Genomic DNA, 21,766 nt, shown 5'->3' on the forward strand with positions numbered 1-21,766 from the left:
ACACACACACACACACACACACACACACACACACACACACACACACACACACAGCCGCACACATCACAGGTTTACTGAGGTCCAGATAAATATCTAACGGCAACCTTCGTAAGCGTCATGATTGATTAAATAAGGAGAAAGTAATTAGTATTATATTGTTAAAATACACCATGCTTGCAATGTTATTGTAGTATTAATCATCTTGAACTCGCACTATAAACGCTGGGATATTTGTATGTGTATATATGTGGGTATATGTATGTGTGTGTGTGTGTGTATATATATATATATATATATATATATATATAGGAATATATATTTACATAACTTAAAAAAAAACAAACAAAAAAACAAAGCAGGCACTCCTTACGTCACCACTAACGTCACCTATGAGTTTGGAATTGTCTTTCTTTGGGTTTTGCTTTCCTACTTTCTATTTCTACACCCCCTCCCTTGTCTTAATAGTAACACTTTTCCACTGTTTTAACCACATTAAGACCACGACACCACAATCCAACTGTCATGAGATCACACACTCCTATGTCGACAGACACACACTCCCATGTTAAATAACCAGTCAGAATTAGGAACCTTAAAAACATGTGCATGCACGTACACACGCACACACAGACACACATGCACGCACATACAGACGCACACGCATGCAGAGAGGCGTAGCTATATTAATCAGCAATAAAAAGCAATTCTCTCATAAAGATACAACCATAGACCCAGAGGGTAGATTTATGATTATTCATATCTCTCTTCAGAACATAGAGATGTGTATCGCAAACATCTATGGCCCAAATGTTGATGACCCCCTCCTTCTATCGCAACTTCTTCACCACCCTCTCAACACACTCTGACAAAACACTGATAGTTGGAGGAGACCTCAACATAGCCCTCAATCCACAAATGGACAGAGTTAGTAAAGCAGCAAACACCAGACACTGGGAATCACCAGATATAATCCAGCAGTACATGAGTGACTATGGCCTTTGCGACGCTTGGCGCACCTCTCATCCTACTCTTAAGGAGTACACCTTCTACTCAGCAGTGCACCAATCCTATTCACGCTTAGATTACTTTCTGGTGAGTAAATCAGTGATCAAAGACACCTCGGACACACAGATTCACCCCATCACTATCAGTGACCTGTCACTATGACGGTCACTAATAGAACACTCACCCCTCCTATTAGACAATGGAGATTTAACACTTCACTGCTCAAGGATCAAGACTTCCTCACATTCTTTAAAAAACAATGGACACTCTTTTTAGAAACAAACGATCTGCCTGGTGTTTCTCCCGGTGTCCTCTGGGAGACAGCTCAAGCTGTCATGAGAGGCAAAATGATTTCTCACTCCTCATACAAAACCAAAAAGGAAAAAATAAAGGAAAAAGAATTAAAAGATAAAATCCAGACCATAGAGACAGCTCATGCTGCTTCCAAAGATGACCGCTTATTAACGGAGTTAAAGAGATAAAAAATGGAGTTGAATGAAATAATTGAACACAAAGCACAATTTCAACGACAGAGATTACGCTGGGAGAACGTTGAACATGTTCAAATCCAAATGACACCAGTCCAAACATTCTGACAAAAGATCTGGGTAGTTCCACCTTGGGGCTCTTGGGGCCATCTGTGGCTGGGGCGTTGTGGCTTGGGTGGTTGGCGGCCCTGTGATCTGGGGGGGTGCTGGCATCTATCCTGGGGAGTGGCGGCCTGGCCTGGGGGGTGCCGGGGTGTGTGTGTGTGGGGGGGGGGTCAGCTCTGGGTTGGGGGTGGTTCTGCTGGGGTGGGGTGGGGGTGCTGGGCGTCGGGCCCCGGCCGGGCTGCCTGGCCCGGGCGGGCGGGTGTGGGGCTTCGGGGCCTTGGGGGCTGGGTGCCCTCCCGGTCCTGGTGGGGGTGCCCGCTGCGGCGCCGGGGGTGGATCCTCCCTCCGCCTCCCTTCACCTCGCTGGGGCGGGGGTGGCCCCTGCTGCCGAGCTCCGGGTCTGGCTCACTCCTGGATCGGGGGGAGACGGGGAGCAGTGGGGCTCCGGGTTGGATGGACAGCTGACTGGAGATGACCCCCGGGGGGGTTTATAGGGGAGAGGGGCCGGGGATGTGTGCGCGTGCGTGTGTGTGTGTGTGCGCGCGTGTGTGTGTGTGTGTGTGGGGGGGGGATACGAGTGTGGATAGGTGTGTGCGGGTAGGTGTGTGTTGGTGTCTGCGTGTGTTTGTGTGTGTGTGGGGGGACGGTGAATGTGAGCGTAGGTGAATGTGCGTGTAGGGGTGTGTATTCTATATATAAGTATGGGTGTCGTCTTATGTGAGTATGTGAGGGTGGGGGGGGGTCTACACTCCCTAGCCGCTGGCCTCCAGCCGGGCTCGTGCTAGGCCATGCGGGTCTTAGACTCTGCTCTTCGGCCGTCGGGTGGGGTGGGGGGGGCTTCCGGCCCGGGTCCTCTTGTGGTGCCTTGTCGGAGTGGGTGTTGGTCCCCGTGTTCCAGGCCGGCCACTTCGGGGTGGGGTGGGGCGGCGTGGGGCGTCCAGCTGGGCCAAGTCCTAGCGACGGGGGGACCTTCTCCCTCTCAGCCCCTCCTACCTTACCTCACCTTACCTCATTCAACAATAGGGGCCAGTGGACGGGGCCTAGGGTGGGGGGTCCAGGCCACTTAACTGTGGTCTGCCCCTTCCCCGACTTTGCACCGCCCACAATTTTAACTGCACTTAGTCACGCAGGGTTTTGAGGGGATCAGCTGGCTTTCGGGGTTCTGCCGCTGGACAGCGGTAGAACGCCCCGGGCCCCCGCTACCCCTCAATTTTAAACCGCACCCCAGACACACACATTGCACCACCTCTTCAAAACACAAATACACACCTCCACATGCATCCAACACCCCACAGGGTGGAGGGGGAGGTGGGGGCTCCCCCCAGCACCTCCCGCTGTGGTCCCACCGTGTTCCGGGGTGAGTGCGGCTGGAGTACGGGGGGCACGCTAGCTCGGGCGTGGCACCTCCGGGGGGGCTGGGTAGTGGTTCTCCCTCCCTATTCACAGTTGGACTGGTGGAGGACGAGATCCCGTAGTGGCCTGGTGGGGGCCTGGCTGGCGGCCAGGGGAGTGGGGGGCACCCCCCTCCCAACCAAATAAATGTATGTACATATGTCTGTATATATGTATGTCTGTGTGTGTATGTGTATGCTTGGTGTGTGTGTGTGTCTGTGTGTGTGTATGCGTATGATTGGGTGTGGGTGTGTGGGTAGGCTGGGATTAGGTGATGGGGCGGGGGAGGGGGGGGGGGGGTTGGCTGTCCTCCGGCCGGGCCTGGCTGGGCCTTTGCTCTTCATGATCTGGGGGGGAGCTGATCTGGGGCTCGGCGGCTGGGGCCTTCTCTGTCCCGCCGGGGTTGGGGGGGGGTGGTGGGGGGGATGGCCCCCGGGGGTGCGGCGGGCGCCGCTGTCGGGGTCGGGGGGGCTCCCTGCCCGCGTGGCCTAGGAGCGCTGCACTGGCCGGTCCCGGCTTGGCGGCTCGGGGCGGGGCCCGGGGCTCTGCGCCCTTTATCCTTCTCTTGTGGGCCCCTCTGGCCTGGGGGGGGGGGTTCTCTCTGCACGCTCCGTCTGGTGCCTTCCGGGTTGGGGCGTGGCTCTCCGGGGTGGTTTGTCGGGGCCTCCCTGGATCCGGTGGGTCGCTGGGTGCCGGAGTGGCGGCGTCCGGCCCTGGTGGCCTCGGCCCCCGAGGTGGTGCTGCGGGCCCCCCCACAACAGCTCCATTCACATCCAGAGGACAAACCACACACGCACGCACACACACACACACACACACACACACACACACACACACACACACACACACACACACACACACACACACTTCCACTCCTCATTGACGAGATTGTTCTATTGATTATCAAAATTAAGTTGTTGTTTGCTTTTTGTTGTTGTTGTTTTTTTCCTTCTTGTTTTTGTTTTTTGTTTGTTTTGTTTGTTGTTGTTTTGTTTTATGTCCTTTTGTTTTTGCTTTTGTTATAATTGTTGTGATTACTTTGGTTGTTGCTCTGTTGTTGCTCAGGCTGGTTTAATCTCATGGCAGTTGGAAAATATTTAGATCACTGTGATTACTGTATTATTAAAAAGAAGAAAAATTTTTTTATGTAGCACTAACAAGGGTATTGTATGTATCTCCCCACTAAGTCTTTCTCTGTGCTTTCCTTTCCTCTCCTCTATCCTTTCACCCCAACCGGTCCGCAGAATGCCGCCACCTCTGAGTCTGGTTTCTGCAAAGGTTTCTCCTTGTTGGGGGAGTTTTTCCTTTCCACAGTCGCAAACACACCTGCTTGCTCATGTGGATATGTTGGGCTTTTCTATTTTCTCTATAAAAGCAAATTGGAATGACTGTAATGTATATAAAAATGTCTTTCTTTCAATAAAAAAAAAAAAAAGAAATAAAAAAAAAAAAGAAAAATGAATTAAAAGTAACACGATAAAGTGCAGATAGCTGTTTAAAAATTGATTAAATGGCCATTGCATCTTCAATATTGCTTAATCCCTTCTGCTTCTGAATGACGGGAGTCACCCCCCCCCCCCCCCCCCCCCCCCCACACACACACACACGGAGAACATGAACTCTACACAGGAAGGCTCTGCCTCTACACCTCTATACAACTCCATGGCTGTCATTAATGCGTTAGTAAAGCTTATCAATTTGTTACAGTGGAAATAACCAGTGATTAAATAATTTGTCTGGAAATAATGTCAGGTATCTAGAGATAATTAGTTTTTGGGTTTTTTCAGATTTATTTCTTTACTAAGGTCATTTCATGCATGTTTAGTGGAATGTGTGTCTCTTATGTCTTAGTAAGCTGTTGTATTCATATGAAATATGCAACAGTATGAAAATAGCGATGCCTTTTAAAGATGGATAGATAATAAATAGATTTAGATAGAGTTTATTGATTGTACCAGGAAAAAAAGTCTTTGTACCAAGCACCAGGGCCTGCTTATCCTCTCAGCAAGCAGTTTGTGCCCCATCAATAACCTCTTTAAATATTAAAGAGCTACTTGAGCCATGGTTTGACTTGCACCGCCCATTCTCTTTGAGCCTGCGTAAGGTTCTGATATTTTACTTGATATAACCAGGCTCTGGTATTTACTCTTTTCTTGCTGAAAGGGAAAGGTGAACGTTCAAATTTGGCTTTGACTTTTTGAGTCCAAAGGGCAACTTATCTTGCCGTGTGTTGTTGAAGCTGTTGCGCATAAATCAAGAAAATATAATGTATGTAAATTTCAGAAGCAGGTGTGTAAAAAAAATAAAAATAAAAATATTATTCCAACAGAGAAAAATAAATTTAATTGGATGTGAAAGGATGACTATGATTAAACTGCAGCTGAAATCAAAAAGAAGAGACAAAACAGTCATTTTTCCAACACATCATTTTCACTTTAATTAATGATTTTCTACTAGCTAAATTACCTTCTCAATTGACTTAATATTATTTAGTTGCCTTCAATATTTAATGAATATTATTGGGTAATGTTGATTGTTTTTAGGTAATGGAATTAAAATGTGAGATCAGTTTTATAATTGTTTCAGTGTTTTCTTGCTTCTTTTTTTTTTTTTACTGCTATAGCAGGCTACTGGTAATGAAGCTATTCTGCAATTATTGACTTTTAAAAACATTTTTGTGACTCTCAGCCCCTCCAGCTCGTCTCTCCCTTTTGGTCTTGTTCGCCTGGCAAACAAGCAGATAAACTGGCAGCAGGTGCTGGCAAGGTGAAACACCCGCACACCGACACACACACACACACACAAACACACACACACACACACACCTTTGCAATCGATAGCTAAATGTTGGTTACTTTGTTGCTGATGTGCATTAACTTTTTGCCTCTCTCCTCCTTTGTGTTTGCCCTCGACAAATCATTTAATTGTTCTCATTACAACAAACAAGCAAAGCAGAAAGACAGTTTTTAATTGACTATCGATTCAGCCATGTAAGGCAGTGTGAAGCCTGGTCAGTTGATGCTGCAGACGTCCATTAGTTTGATGTGCATGAGTTCTTCCTGTCCTTTGTAGTTTTCACTTATTCTTGCCTCTGAAACTTTCTTTTCCCTCTATAATGGTCCCAATTATTGTTTTGTTCTTTTTTTAAACTATCCAACCTCGGCTTTTATTTCTGTCTTTATCTTTTTCATCCTCAGTTTTACAAACACTTACGGAGGGAACACTATTCCACTTCTTTGAAATAATAGTATTTGCTCACTGCCCTCTCCTTTACTCCTCACCTGCTGCTCCGCTCTTATTAGTTTCCCTTACTCAGTCCTTACCATCTCTCTTGTTTTACTCCACAGTAATGGCAAACTGTTGGCAGTGGTTCAGGACCAGTGTGTGGAAATTAGGTAATTACTGAACTCCGTCTTGCGGTTTTGTGTGTGTGTGTGTGTGTGTGTGTGTGTGTGTGTGTGTGTGTGTGTGTGTGTGTGTGTGTGTGTGTGTGTGTGTGTGTGTGTGTGTGTGTGTGTGTGTGTGTGTGTGTGTGTGTGTGTGTGTGTGATGGAGCGCCTTTTAATTAATGGGGTGATTTATCACATCTCCCACGAAGAGTTCCACTCTCAACTTGCATTTGAGGAATGAAAACAATTCTTCAAGCATCACTACATTCGGTCGCAATAAATCCAGTGACGGGAAAGTATTTGAGTCAGTTCAGCATACCTTTTTGAGCATCTATCTGACACTTCAGGCAATGTCATATAAATGCTTACAATTTGAAAATAGCAGTGCTGCCTTAATATACTTATTTGTGTGTCTGTGAGTTATGGGCAAAAAATGCCGAAGCATACGTACACACGAGTTTGTTATTGCTTATTTTCTGAGGTTGCAATAATTTCAGGACACAAATCCAATTTATCCCTTACACAGAATGTGCAGCAATGCACAGCAATGTGCTCCGTTGGCATGATGCAGCGCTTTAAATTGAGCAAAATTGAAATGAAAATCAATAGGCATGAGCAAGATATACAGATATGTCTTATTCTCTAAAGGCAGCCAAGATTCAAACGCACATTTAATGTGAAGCTTTTGTTCACTTTACCATTCAGTAATTGGATGTTGTTTGCATGCATAAAAGTACAAATCTGAGTATGTTTGCCGCATTCTATTCGACCTCTTGTAATCTCGCGAGGAATACTGCGTATTGTGGGTTACTCCTCAAGCTCTTTCCATGTGCTGCTGTTATTTAATCGCAGTGTTTCTTGTCTTTGTTCCGTGACATTAGTTAGGTTGTACGAGTGGGCGTTAAGTCGGCTCCTGGCCTTATCCCCTGAGCTCTGCTCAGTCTGTCTAAACACTGCCGACTCCCTCTTGCCTGCTTGATCCATTGAGCTACTACAGTTGGCAAGATATCAGTGGTTGTTGCAACCCATCTTATGCCCGGTCATGTGAGGCTGATTGTACATGTAGTTGCACCAACGGATGTGCGTATCCTTGTCACCCAGTGTAACAAAACTGTCTGTGTTGTTTTTTTTTTTTTTTTGTCAGGTCTGTGAGGGACGACTTTGGCTCAGTCATCGGGAAGTGTCAGGGTAAGACCTTCTCCTCTTGTGTGATCATCATATGCTGTAGTTGATGGTGAATGATGACTACATCTCCATAACTCACTTCACTTATACACCCATTTTGCCTCACAAATATGATGGTTACTCATGTAGTACGGTATGTGTGACAAAGAGACCTTGATTTTTTCTTTTTTCTTTTTGTAACGTGAACACTTTACAGGCCCATACTTGCGAATCCCACTTTCCTTTGTGGAGTTTATGCTCAGTATACCACTATCCTCCCACAGTCCAAAAACATAAATTTGAGGTTAACTTGTCACTCTACATTGATGGATATGGGATTCAGGTTTAGACCTAGACACTGCATTTGACTCAACTAATAGTAAGGAACATGGAAAAACAAAAAGAACTAAAAACACCATTTGTTATCATCAATGGCAGAATAAAATGAGTTCTTGTCAACCGGCCTGGGGTTAATTGTAATGGCAACTTGTACCATTTTCATTGGTTCAATGGGCTTCTCTGCAGCAGCCAGAAAAATGAAGAAACTGGTGTCAGATGAAGAGACTGGAGTCCTAATATTTACAGTTCCCAATACCACATACCAACAGACCAAGCATTGTTTCACGGATGATTCCTGAAATCTACCATTCTAGGAAAACGTGGGATGTCACTATGGTGGGAATTAAAGCGACTGGAGCTCAAACATGTTGCGTGAGACTGTGAGGGGAGGGATTGCATTAATAGCCTTTTTTAAACTTTCAAGGTCTAAAAACTCATCTTGAGTTTTGGCTAATAATAATAATAAGAAAAATACAACACATAAAATGAGGGAAATCGGTCATCTCAAACAATATAATTGTAAGAATGTAAGATGTAAGAATATCTTTTTTTAAAAGCTATTAATCAATAAAGGCCCCCACTGAAATGTAATTAAAGATACATTGGCTGACATAAACACAATTAAAAAGAACTTTGAAGGGTATTAAACACTATGCAAATACCCTGCAATAACAGATGCAATATTTGACTCCATATGCCTTGACTCACACACCTCGACTTTCACTGATGACGTTTCATGGGTGTCTGCAGATGACTGCACAGTAAACTACTTTGATGGGTGTTCATAATGTCACTTTGGCCTCAGCTGCAGGGTTGGAAGAGGTGCTTTGTCCTTTATCGTGTCACTTCAGTAGCTGCAGCTATCAAAGGTCTCGATGACATTTACATTTTTTTTTTTTTGCCTTTGTAGTCTTACTCTGCAGGGCAAATTAAACAGTGCAGTCTGTACAGCAATATGCCACAACATTATGGTCCCTGACAACCGGGAGGGTGAAGCCTTCATAATGGCACCTCTTATTTGGAAGGATGTGTTGGGTATTTCCCTCGTTAAAGTTGAAATGCCAGCAGCAGAACATTTGTGCAAGTTTGTCAAGGGCTAAATTGTGATGGCAAGACAACCGGGTCAGAACATCTCCAAAACTGTAGCTCTTGAGGAATCTAGTCTGTAGTTTTGAGTATCTATCAAAAGTGGTCCATGGAGGGACATGTGGCAACAGGGGAATGGGGAGCCAAGGCTCATTCATGCAAAAGATGTCCTTTGTTGGCAGATTTAACAAATGCAAATAGCTTCAAAGATCTGAGAGAAAGGTGCCGGGGGGGGGGTTGTTGTTTTGACGTAATCTTGGTAACAAACATACAGACAGACAAATATACACTGACGATTTTGTTACGCCCTTTGATGGACGTAACTCATGTTTCTTAATGGTCTTGGTGTTTATAAAAGGTTCAGAGGCGCTGCACCTTATTAGGATGCATTTAAGTGCCTACTATAATGCTACCACTATGCAGTGTAGCTGTTAATAGCAAAATATTATCAATAAATAATCCTCAGATTAGGTGTAAATGTGCGCACTGCCCCGAACAGCCTTTGTGAAGTACTGGTGAGTGAATTTAAATGGGTTTCAAGTCAAGTCAGGTCCTTTATTTATCACACACAGTTATACATAGTATAATTTGCAGTGAAAAGCTTTAAGAACAAGTTCCGCACCGAAACAACTGTTTGTTTAATAGAAGTATTTAGAACACACAATAAAGAAAATAGCACACTACAAGATAATATTAGTAATACAGAAAATGAAGGTACATAAAAGATGAATAGATAAATACAGATGATTATAGGTAGACCCGTGTCAATAGTTGAGTATACAGTATATACAAGACAAATTGCCAGGTTTACTTTCTGAGGTTCAGCAGGTGGTGAGCCTGAGGGAATTCTCTCTGTGTTTGCCTACAGGCAGCGGTAACGCCGCCCTGCTGGCAGCAGAGAGAACTGTCTCTGCCTGGGGTGGGCCGGCTCAATCAGAATGTTTCAGGCCTGTAACCTGCAACATTTGTTGTAAATGTCCTGCAGGTCAAGGAGGTTGGGGAGGGTGATTTGTTGGTAATGTTTTGGGCGTTCATCCTCTTCATATTGTTTTGTCCATTTTCCCCAATTTTATCTTCTTTTTATACCCCTTCTCATTCTCTCTCATCATCCTTGTTCTGCTCCAAGCCGTCATTGTGGGCTGTTGTTCTCGCGGTTCATAGTGTGAATAACAGTAGCCCCTGGGACCATGTAAACCTCAGCCTCCCTCCTTTTCATTCCATTTCATCTCCCTTTTTTCATTTTTCTTTTACTTCATTTCATTTCACGGAGATTTGTCCTAATGGATTTTTCAGCAATCCTGCCTTTTAATGGCGTCTGCGTTTAATGGATGAGCATGTGTGGTGTGTGTGCACTGTCGTCTTTTCACTCGTGTGTGTGTGTGTGTGTGTGTGTGTGTGTGTGTGTGTGTGTGTGTGTGTGTGTGTGTGTGGGTTCGGTGCATCCACACCTGTATCACTCTCTCCCCCTCCACCCCTATCTGCTCCTGTTACAGCGAAGTTGTTGCCCTCCCCTGTACATAATTCATTAGTGTGGTGCTCCGATAAATGCATCTGCAAGGTTTTAGATAGAAAGCTTCTATTCGGTCATTGGGTGTAAATCTCCCACACTTCCGCCTCTGCCACCCGAGCAGAGGAAAAGAAAAAAAAAAAAAAAAGACAGTAGTATCCAATTTTCCAGCTCCCCAAAAAGCTATCTATGTGGAAATGGAGCACTCTCAGCTGCTGAACAACACAGTGCGTACTATTCATAATGGGAGAGGAGATAGCACGCAATGCAGTGTTGGACTGAAATAATAACAAAAAAAAAAAAGGGGGGAACTGTGAAGCAGCAGAAGACGAGCAGAGTGTAGAAGAGACACTTGGTACCTATGGCTTTTATAACGGCTCCTTCTCTTGTGTTCTTCTCTGAAGCCAAAAGCCTCAAAGGTGCGTTAAATCGCCTACTACCTGAGCCGCTCTCTGATACTTAGGCCTAAAATTTGGTGAGCTATTATTTCTCTCCTCGGGTTTCTCTCATCCTCTCTCTCTCTCTCTCTCTCTCTCTGTCTGTTTCTTTTCCTCTATCTCTGTCTCGCCTCCCACTTCTTCCCTTTGTTCTTCATTTAAAATTCTAGTCATACAATATCCAACGCCTCCATTCGTTTGCAGTATTGCCCACCAGGGGTTGCAGCAGCGTTCCTCCGCCAAGAAAATTCAGTACAATGAATGCCAGTAGTGCTGTTATGTGATATCAACAAAAACACAACTTCCTTTTCATAACTTTATTGCTTCGACACGGCACCCGTGGTATCAAATTATGCTTCACACTGCTCGCTAAATGCACAAAATCCGAGACTGTGCTAAATTGGACTCTGAATAGTTGAATGCTTAAAAACGGAATAATTGAAGCGGCTTTATGCATGTTTGCGTGAGCCTTACCCCACTTGCCCTGCGCCGCCGATCAGGTATTCGACACGGGGTTCTGATCAGAAGTCTGGCTCGGCTCTTCTGTTGGATGACAGCAAAGCCTTGAGAAAATGCCAGCAGCCATCAACGTGCTTTATCTTTGTGATATGGTTACACTCACAGCAATGCTGAGCCAGCACGTTTCTAAAACAGTAGCCTATACTTCAATAAAAGCTTGATTTATGATCTCTACACCCCCCCCCCTCTCCACCGCTCCACCTTTCCCACACACACATCTTCGAGAGAAAACTATCCAGATATAACTCTTGCGATCCTTTTTAGATGAATTGGATAGATCCTTCGACACATTGTGTTGACATAAGGCATTAGCCTTCTCCTTTTGTTCCCATCTGTATTCACCATCGGCACCCCACATAACACCAGGGATTACTTGGAGAGGGTTTTCTCATCTGACTTAATTTGCTCTCCTTGGATCCCTTAAATCTCTTGTCGTTCTTTATTTCACTCTCTTGCCGTTCTCTCTTGCACTTCTGCTTCAGTGCCGAAGGACCCAAACCCCCAGTGGCGAAGGGTGGCGTGGAGCCACGACTGCACCCTGCTGGCCTACGCAGAGAGCACCGGCACCGTGCGCCTCTTTGACCTCATGGGCAGCGAGCTCTTCGTCATCCCGCCGGTAACGATTCCAGTTTTTACTCCGTGACATCATCACGATCTGTGTTTCAATGATAGGAGGACAAATAGCAGGGAGTCATTATAATTTCAGTTGTAAGGCATTTCGGTGTATGTGATGCATGAACCACAGCTTGATGCTGCACATGCTTGGCTTCCTTATGTTCTTTGTTGCATTATCAGATACTATATATAGCTGTTGTGGAAATTAGAACATCACTTTAACAAGCTCAATAAATTGACTTATAAAAGTGTGTTTTTATCCTGCACTAATTTCTTTTTGTTTCATGATTGCGTTATAAGTACCCAAAAAGTAATAAACACCTTAGAAATGTACACATTTATCAAAGTACACATCACCCACTGTGCCACTACAATAATAAGCAAAATATTGGATGTATTTTTCTCTACGAGTAAATATGTCAAAATTATTCCTTTGAGAAAAAAAACGATCAAAACTTCAGCAGAAAAACACAAACCAATCGATACAGGTGTTCACTAGCTGAGTGCTGAAAACAGAAGCACTTGTGCTCCCCTAGTGGTGAAGAAACTAGACATGGGAGGAGTTCCCAGTACTTAACGAACCTGCAAACTTCACTCAAAAAAGGTAAGAAGTGTCTAATCGAACATGGGATATAATCCCCGTGAGGTCTAGAAAGCTGACCACTAACAACGCACGGTGAAAAGCCGTGACCCTTCAAGAATTCCCTCCCGGCACTGTTTGTGGGCTCCGATATTTCCAGATAATCCCCTTTGTTGTTCAGTGAACCAGCAGGATGGAAGTTAAAGTCAATCTGTGAGTGGTTTTCTTCAGTGTTGAGTTCCACATTTCCTTAAGAATTCTGAGTTGTTCACAGAGAAGTGGTGTAAACGGCATGTCATGGATTTTATCAGTGAACATGGTTTAACTGAATAACTTTCATAATATAACAATGCAGGTTTGATCAAAATGCTGTAGCAACTGTAGCAACTGGTTAACTATTTATAACCATTCAGTAAAACAGTTCTTAAGCTCCAGAAACTTTCCTCCAGAGATAAGTTGTGCCATGAACTTGTGTTTTAATATAGTGCACACTCACTGGGCACTTTGCACTGCCTCACTGTCAGACACACCGCTCTCTTTGTCTGTCACAGCTGCTTTCAAATTCATTGTCTGTTCCTTCTCCTCCCCTCTCTCCTCGGAAAGAAACATTTCTTCTTCCCCCATCTTCATTACTCCCTTTCTTTAATTTTTCACATGGTTGCTGCCAGTCTTCCCTCGATCCTCTTTATTCCCCTCCGATGTTTCTTTCATCCATGCAAGTCTGTTTCTCTGCGTCTCCACTTGTGCCTTCATTTGAAGTCCATGTGACGTCCCCCTTTCACTTTAATGCCCTATATGTGCCACATATTATCATTCCTCCATTTCCATCCATCATTCCCCTCGTTCCTCCATCGGGCCTGTCAGCGACTGCGAGTGCAGACACTCGTCCTTTTCCCCAGCCACGCTCATCTTTCAAACTCTATGATCCTCATTCCTTTAGTGCGTCTCTGCTTTGTTATGCATCTACAGTGAGTGTTCTCAGCATCCCTTGCTCTGCTCTACTCTTCTTCCTGTTTGTCACTGTTAAGTGCATACACTGACGACTTGCTGCTATTTTTGGGAGGAGATAATAATAATAAAAAAAAAAAATGACAAAGTGTGCTCTTCTGGGGAAAAAAAAAGAAATGTATCTTGCTTTTTTCTTTTTGTTTCAATTGTTTCAATTGATCTCAACTTCAATAATCTTCTTCTTTTTTTTTTTTCTTAAATGTGTCCCCCTCCCCCAAATGCTGTGGTTAGGATGTGTTATTTGCTCATGTACAAACTTTGCATGGGCACCCACCAAAGTACAACAACGTATTTTTCTTTCTATTTTTTTTTGTCTTTTGAGTCACGCCGCAGTTCACATGAATCACTTTCACAATACCAGTGAGGCTCCTTTCTCATCTCTCTGTGTCTCTCCTGATTCAGGCGGTGAGTTTTCCTGGGGATTTCAGTTGTGCGGTGGCAGGCCTGATCTTCTTGGAGTATACAGCCCGTGCTCAGTGGTCGGCTGAGCTTCTTGTCATCACGTACGGCGGTGGGCTCAAGAGCTATCTTGTCAGGTGAGACACAACGCTGCTCTGGGAAAAAAACACTTTCATAGCAGCCACAACATCTCGCCATGAGGAAAATGAAGGACGAACAGTGAAGATGGGGATCAGGGCTGGTTATATTGTAGATGGATACAAATCCAGATCTTCTCTCAGCTGCGTTTTATAATTTGTTTGAAATTGATGTTCTGATTATTCAGAGCCACGGAGGAAAGGATTGGCTAATTGTCATACCTCTATTGTGGCGATACCTGCAGGCCAATTGTGTTCAGGTAGTCCATACATAGTGTGGCTGTTAGTCTGACTTTCATCACTTGTTAGCATAGTCTCGATTTCTTTTTGGAAAATTTCAAGCAAACACATTGTCTCATCCTCAGACATGGATGTCAAGGTCATAACCTTGCAGTTTAACCTAACGTCTCATTTTTGTGAGTCTAATTAAGAATAGTAAATAATTAAGCTTGTGTTTCATTATTTTGCCTGTAAGGCATTGCTGTGAGTAGATTAGAGTTACAGTTACTTCTGTGGAAGCTCTAAACTGTCCTAACATGTCATTTTTTTCTTGCTTCCTAAAAAAAAATCAACCATCATAATTTAATGAGAGCTGCAAAACGCATTGCTTTTCAGATGTTTTTTTGTTGGACACAACCATGTAATGTATAGGATGAGGCGAAAAGATTGTGCAAGGCTTTTGCAGTTATCCACTAGGACTTCACATTTAGAGTATTATATTTTTAACTATTCATTGTGACATACTGTGTCGTCTTGGTCAGTGGCACTTTCAAGAAAGTTGACTGTTCAAATATGGGTTGAGTTTTGAGGCCCTTTAGTGTGGGTTACGTTCAGATGCTCCACTTTTTTTGCACAGTTCAAAAACACGTGTTTGAAGTTAATCAAACTCTCATTTTCCTGTCGAGGTGAAGGGAAGTGTGCATGATTGTCATTCTCTATATTTTCTTGTGCCCTGTCGAGGGTTTAACCCGTCTTCCATCTTAGTCAGCTGGCATCGACTGAGTGTGATAAAGTAGGATAGGAGATGGATGGGATTTATCACCCCAAGTCCAGCATCCTGAGGCGATAGACTCAGCGAAACGAGGGAGGCTGACTAGTGAGCATTGGAACCCCTATCCAAGATGAAACATCTAAAATCCAATCAGGAAGACGCTCCCAAAGGATGAGCTACTAAGTAAATGTCTCAGACAGCGGAACCCTGATGAGAATGAGGAGGAGCAGGTAACGTAGTGAGAGAAACTCAGACATGGCATGGACAACCGCCAGAGAGAGGAACTGGCTGATGTCAAGAAAACCTACTAATGGCGAGAAGATACTGGACTGACAGACAATGTGGAGGGACTAATCATGGCAGCACACGAACAGGCACTGAGCACAAGGGCTGTAGAGGCGAGGGTCTAAAATAGTACATCAGACCGAAGATGTACAAAGGTGCCCCAGAGTACACAGTAGCAGGGTGTAAGGGGCCTTTCACATTCGGACACTCCGGGACTCTGTTCACTTGGGAGGGAGGGGCGCTGAGAATTTTGAGACCGGACTAAACCGCCTGAACAATGTCACGCAATACCAACAGCCGCTGGTTCCTCATCACGTCTGTTCATTCATGCACACTTTTCTTTATTTAAACCAGCCACAGATCGAATCCATCATTTACTTGATTGTCAGTTTTTCTTCTCAATGAAGTATAACTGTGGTTACACACAAACTGCTTAAGGGAGTTTTGTCCATGGCGTTCACTCAAAAGTCAGCTGACATCTCCACTCAGTCTGTCTCCATGAAGCTTCAGCATGTATTTTAAGTCAACACATTGCCCTCTCTGGGACTGGCAGTGACTTCATTAACTCAAATCAATACTTATTTGAAAGTTTGTACTGTTTTAACTATTCCAGTTAAAATTAAAACTGATTTAATACTTAAATTATGCAATCTAGAGTCCTGGCTTAATGTTAAATGTATGTTTTTGCACTGTAGGAGAAAGCCTTCTCGTGCACTAAAAAAATATGCCGCACATGCCCCAGCCCAGATTTGAACCGGGGATATACTTTTCAATGAGGCGGGCGTGCTCACCATTACAGCCCTTAAGTTATTTCAAAGGGAAAAATGTTGTCCAATTTAACTGTATGTGCAGAAATGAATAATTTAATCAACAGCTGTTTAGCAAGTGTTGAGTAACAATTTGGCAAATGAAAAATCTTTTTCATGTCTCACAGCCATGTGGCATGTGTTACACTAATAATGAACTCCTGTGAATACGCTGTATAAACTGTTTAATAACAGTATTAGTCACAGCAAGCAGGTTGTTCTGTTTTAAGGAGCTCTTAAATACCATGTCAGCACATCTACATTTTTTGGCAGGGGAGTCATTTGTTGTTTATGGGGCCCATCATTCTATACTCCTTTTATCCTATTCAAATTTAAACGCAGATATTGTCTATCCTAACCGTGTGCACCCTTTGTGGTATAATTTTACACTCCATGCCTATCTGTACTTTAACAATGAGCCACTGATTCTTCTCTTTGAATACTAAATCGCTTGCTTTTGCTCCTTATTCCCGAAACACATTTGGAATATTTGATTGATGAAGACTGATTTTTTTTTTTTTTAATGCGAGTGTGTGTTTGTGTGACCGTTCTCCATGGCCACTCACATCATTCCTTCTTACTTTAGCATTAGTACTAAATCATTAGTTCAAAGATTTGCTATTTTTTTTTGGTTTGAGATAGCTGCAGTCACGACAAGTCGTGGTGCTGTTCCACTCCACTCGGGCTGAGACTGCATCCATGTTGAATCATCATGTGCTTTTAGTGTGTGTGTGTGTGTGTGTGTGTGTCTGTGTGTGTACGTAGGTGAAGACTCTTGCACCACACTCTCTTTGAAACTGTCTATAGGTTAATTGTTAGCACTGAGCTTACACTCATCCTTTCTCTGCCTGTGACTGTGTTTTGTTGTAACACTTTAAATGAGAATGTTGTAGTTGTAGCACAGTCTTCACATTAAGCCACCTCCCTCACTCTCTTGCTCTGCATGAGCTCCGTCGAAGTGTGTTTTCCACATACAAACAGTTGCTTTCCAGCTGTATAAACGCCTTTAATAGCTGGAGAAAGCTGCACTGTCATATTCGTGGATGTTTTTCTCCCGTTTTCTTTGTGATTTCTTTCGCACTTCTTTTCCTCTCTCCATATGCTTACTCCGTAATGAAACATTTCCCCAGTGAGATATTGCAACACAAATTGCAGCATGTCTCCTCTAGTACCAATCTGTTTTAGATTCCCCACTTAAATTAGATTATACATTTGCCATGTCTCATTTTAATTGCAGCTTGGAGAGAAATTGCTTCATCATATTCCTCTAAACAGCTTTGTCGCACCATTAACGTGTCCCACACGAGAGTTCATGTTTTGATTGTTTACGCGTTTGGGTTATGTGGTGACTTGTAATTTAACTATCTGTCTCTCTCTTTCAGTGTGGGGACCAACCAGAACTTCCAGGAGAGTCACTCCTTCAGTTTCTCGGCCCACTACTCCCATGGTATCACATCAGCTATTTACCACCCTGGACACCGGTACGTTAAATGTTCTTCTGCAGCCAGACTAGAATGCCTGTTGAACTAGGTTGAAATTACTCTTTTGAAAACTGTTGAAATTTTTTTTCAACATTCTGCTTTTAGCCTCTCAGTGGCAGCCTTACTAATGTCTGAAGCCTTCACTTCACACCCTCAGACATTTAATTTCCTCTCGAGGCCTCTGCAGTTCAAGCCTGCCTCCATTAGAGACGTGTTTCATCATGAGCATTTTTCATACATTTATATTCAGACATCCCTATAAATCCTTTGAATCTGTTTTCATCGGGAAAGCCGTCGCCCATGATGGAATGCCATGCCATGCACAACCGAGATATCAGAGTTTGAAATTTGTTTGAATGATTTCAAATGCTTTCATCATTGGACATCAAGTGCATTGTCAATATGGTGCTCGGTGTGTGTTGTATTGATTACTGTGCTGGACGTAGAGTTTTCTGCATTTCAATGGAACTTTCCTCTCTCATATAATGATTGAAATACACCTCATGGTTTTGGTTTTAGTCCGTCATGTAAAGTTTTGTTTTAAATCCTGAGATAATGTTTTAATTTTGTGCGTTGGGGTTTAAAATCTGTTTGGTGGCACTGCATCATACTGAGGAATTTCTTATATTCCATTAGCTGTTTATTGAGAAAACTATACTATATACTATCCTCTGCATCTGTTTTCTGAAAACTAACAATATTAAATGAAAAGAAACACTACAATATAGGAAAAAATTGTTATAATTGAGAAAGGTGTTACTTTTGTAGTAATTGTTTTGCTAGTATAATGGGCACAATGTGTTTGGCCATTTTGCTTGAGTCATACATCTTCTATTACTGTTTCCTTGATTGATGCATTTAACTCAGGAAGTCGGAGGAGAACTTTAATAAGTCATAGAAGTATATATATATATTTAGATGTACACCCAATGAATAGTGAGTCATATTTGGTGTACTTCCTTTTGGAAATGGCTCATAGTATTCATTAATGTATAGTCTATAAGGGAGATTAAACTCAGTTATATATTCTTTTGACTAAAAATGTTAAGGTGTGTGTGATTTCGATTAGTTTTACTCCAATTTGCCGGATATTTAAAACTATAAGTAGGATTTAATGGTGTATTTATAATCACAGAAGTACAAGGAAAGTGATTCAACTATACTTAAGGTCAGGTTATTTGCATATAAATGTATATATATATATATATCTATATGACATCTATATGACAATGTTATTGTACTGGATCACATGTGATTGCATGAACTTACCGAGCTAATGGTTGGTGAATAGATATTGTTAAAGAAATGAGTCAAAACAAATTTCCCAGGCAGGTATGACATGCACATACTGTATCATTAAAGAAATCCCTTATAATGTCCAGAAAGACAAACTTGAGACAGAAACACAACGACATCTACATTACATACGCCCATGTTACTGCATTGGCATAATGTATGGAATGGGGCCAAGGGTCTTACTCAGGAATAAATGAACCAATCACTTTAATGTAATACCTGCAGGAATCCACTGTTGCGGTGCACAGTGTCCTTGGCTTTCGAAGGTTTCACATAATGATGTCTGGCTCATACCTGTGACCTCATTGCTTTTTCCACGCTCCCTAGATCTGCACAAACCAGACTAAGCTGGGCCAGAGGAAGTTGGTTTGGCAGCCAAATAGATTTTGGCAGCTGCTGTTGAGTGTTTGCCAACTGATAACTGAGATAAAACTTTAATGATACCTTGTGAAAACTGGGTCATTGACATACACAAAAATGAAGACAATGCAAAGAAAAGGTGATAAACGTTTCACCAGGAAAACAATAATGGCAAAATATAATCAAGCTTAAAAGGACATGTTTCTTTATGATGAATATGCAGCCTTCAGTGTGGATTGTGCTGCTTAGCAGGGATATATACTCGCCAAGACCTGATTGTATTTTATTTCATGAAACCACAAGATTGTAGAATATGAAAAGAATCACCTGATGAAAGAACGAAGCGGCTTTGTTACCGCATGTTCAGCTCTTTATCAGTTTACAATCCAATCATCAGTTTGGCTCCTGTTAAATATTCAGTTCTTCTCCAGCAGGGGGCAGTGTTGAGCTTGAAAGCGCTACTCCTTCCACCCTCCCTCAGCCTGAGCTCCTGGTCATTCCTGCATCTGGTTCATCTCTCTGCAAACACAGTGGTGTGATTACAGCCAGACCTTAGCTCAGATAAACAATGTTTATAGCATCTCCCTTGCTAAGAGGCACATTAAGTCGTGTGGATTCTCACCGATATTCTGGCTTCAACCTTGTCTGGGTCACCTCAGGATCAATGTCACTATCCTAATTGTCTTTCCTTGTGGTGTTGTGGCAATGGACATGTTGGGACATAATCATGATGGTTGTTATCACCGTGTGTGTGTGTGTGTGTGTGTGTGTGTGTGTGTGTGTGTGTGTGTGTGGGTGTGGGTGTGGGTGGGGGTGTGGGTGTGTTTGTGTCTTCAGATTGCTTCTGGTGGGTGGCTGTGAATCAGGGGATGATGGCAGCTCCAAGGCCTCCAGTTGTGGCATCACGGCCTGGAGGGCTCTCTCCGGCTCACCTCACTACAAGCAGGTCACCAGCTATGAGGAAGATATCAGCACGGTGAGGAGTCCTCACACGTTCACAGATTAATGTACATATTCTTCATTGTTTAGCTGACACGCATTTCCCTCCGTTCCTGGTAGAATCAGAAAAGGGGTTTCTTCAAGATTCCTGGGATTCGATTATTTTCCAGACAAGGCGATGAGAAGGTAGTACCTCTCCCTTCTGTTCCATTTGTTGCAAATAACAAGTTTGCTCTGCAGAAGCTGGCAAATGTTACTTTCAATTAAAAAAAACCAAACAAAAAATGAGCGTCTGCATTTGTGTGTTTCAGGATGGCGTGTTCCGCATGAGTCTGAGTCCCGATGGCACCCTGCTGGCTGTCATCCACTTCTCTGGTCGCCTCTCTCTGTGGGATATCCCCTCCCTGAAACAGAGGGCTACGTGGAGCCAAGACCAACAGGTAAACTGCGTGCGTGCATGCATGCAGGTGTCCCTCCCCCCAAAAAATGAATGCGAGTCGATTTAAAGTCACTGCAGCACAAAGATGTGTGTTTGTGCCATTTCTGAACACATCCATGATTTTGCTTTAGCACAGTAAATCTGTGCATGTAATTGTGTGTCATTATAATATTTGGTACATGAGATGCTTGACTGAGTGTATTAATGTAATCTCCTTTTGGCCTCGGTGTGAGTGTGTGTCGTGAGAACAAGTATGCGTGCGTAATGGGGAACTTATTTTTTGCAGGATGCGTTCCTTATTTCTGCATACTGTGCTTATGTTGTGCTCCGTCGCTGGCAGAGCTTCTCCTGTGTGTATTTCTGTGCTGTAAGTGTAAACAGGGTTAGCAGATCATTTCTTTTTCCCCCTTGCACTCCTTCTCTTCTTTTCCTCCTCCATCCCTCGGTCTTCCCTGCAGCCAGGATTTGAGGAGATCAATCCGGAGTGGAAGACTTCGCTGGAGAGAAGGAAGAAAATAAAAGGTAGTTTTGGCCGGAAGGGCCAAAGAGAGCTTACTTTGTTGCTGACACAGCAGAGCACACTGGATACAATTTAATGATCTTTGACATGTCCTATTCAGTGAATTATACAGTTATTTAGACACATAACCATGAAGTGTATGTCAAGCCCGGAACATATTTTGCTCCTTCGGTGTCCATGCCTGTGGATGTGTGCATTTCACTGTTTGGGAAGTTGTCTATATGTGTCAGTGTGTATTCCTGTTTGTGCAGCTGTTAAATCATTTTTTGACAGTTTTGGGCCAGTAGTGATGACAGCTGTGACAGCTGGTGCAAGCAATAATCTGTGTATACCTTTTCATCTCAAGCATGATGAGTTATGTCACATGTCCACATTGGTAAATACGTCTTGGAGAAGGAAGCCAAGTCGGGGATTAAAAATAAAACAAACAAACAAACAAAAACAACAGCTTGTCATGCCAAAAGGTGAGGCTCCTCCGT

The 21,766-nt window shown here is 43.4% G+C and overlaps 1 protein-coding gene across 1 annotated transcript in view; it reads left to right on the forward strand.

Moving 5' to 3' along the window:
• The window catches only part of nbas (NBAS subunit of NRZ tethering complex), a 185,847-nt gene that overhangs the window by 4,113 nt on the left and 159,968 nt on the right, over positions 1-21,766 (forward strand). The window contains exons 4-13 of the mRNA XM_080514319.1: positions 5,679-5,756; positions 6,338-6,385; positions 7,524-7,567; positions 11,914-12,047; positions 14,037-14,170; positions 17,635-17,733; positions 20,227-20,365; positions 20,449-20,514; positions 20,640-20,768; positions 21,226-21,289. Of these exons, the coding sequence (XP_080370445.1) occupies positions 5,679-5,756; positions 6,338-6,385; positions 7,524-7,567; positions 11,914-12,047; positions 14,037-14,170; positions 17,635-17,733; positions 20,227-20,365; positions 20,449-20,514; positions 20,640-20,768; positions 21,226-21,289 (935 nt within the window). The remainder of the gene's footprint in view (positions 1-5,678; positions 5,757-6,337; positions 6,386-7,523; positions 7,568-11,913; positions 12,048-14,036; positions 14,171-17,634; positions 17,734-20,226; positions 20,366-20,448; positions 20,515-20,639; positions 20,769-21,225; positions 21,290-21,766) is intronic.

This window comes from Blennius ocellaris, assembly GCF_963422515.1.
Source record: "Blennius ocellaris genome assembly, chromosome: 18".
In the NCBI taxonomy this organism is placed as follows: Eukaryota; Metazoa; Chordata; class Actinopteri; order Blenniiformes; family Blenniidae; genus Blennius; species Blennius ocellaris.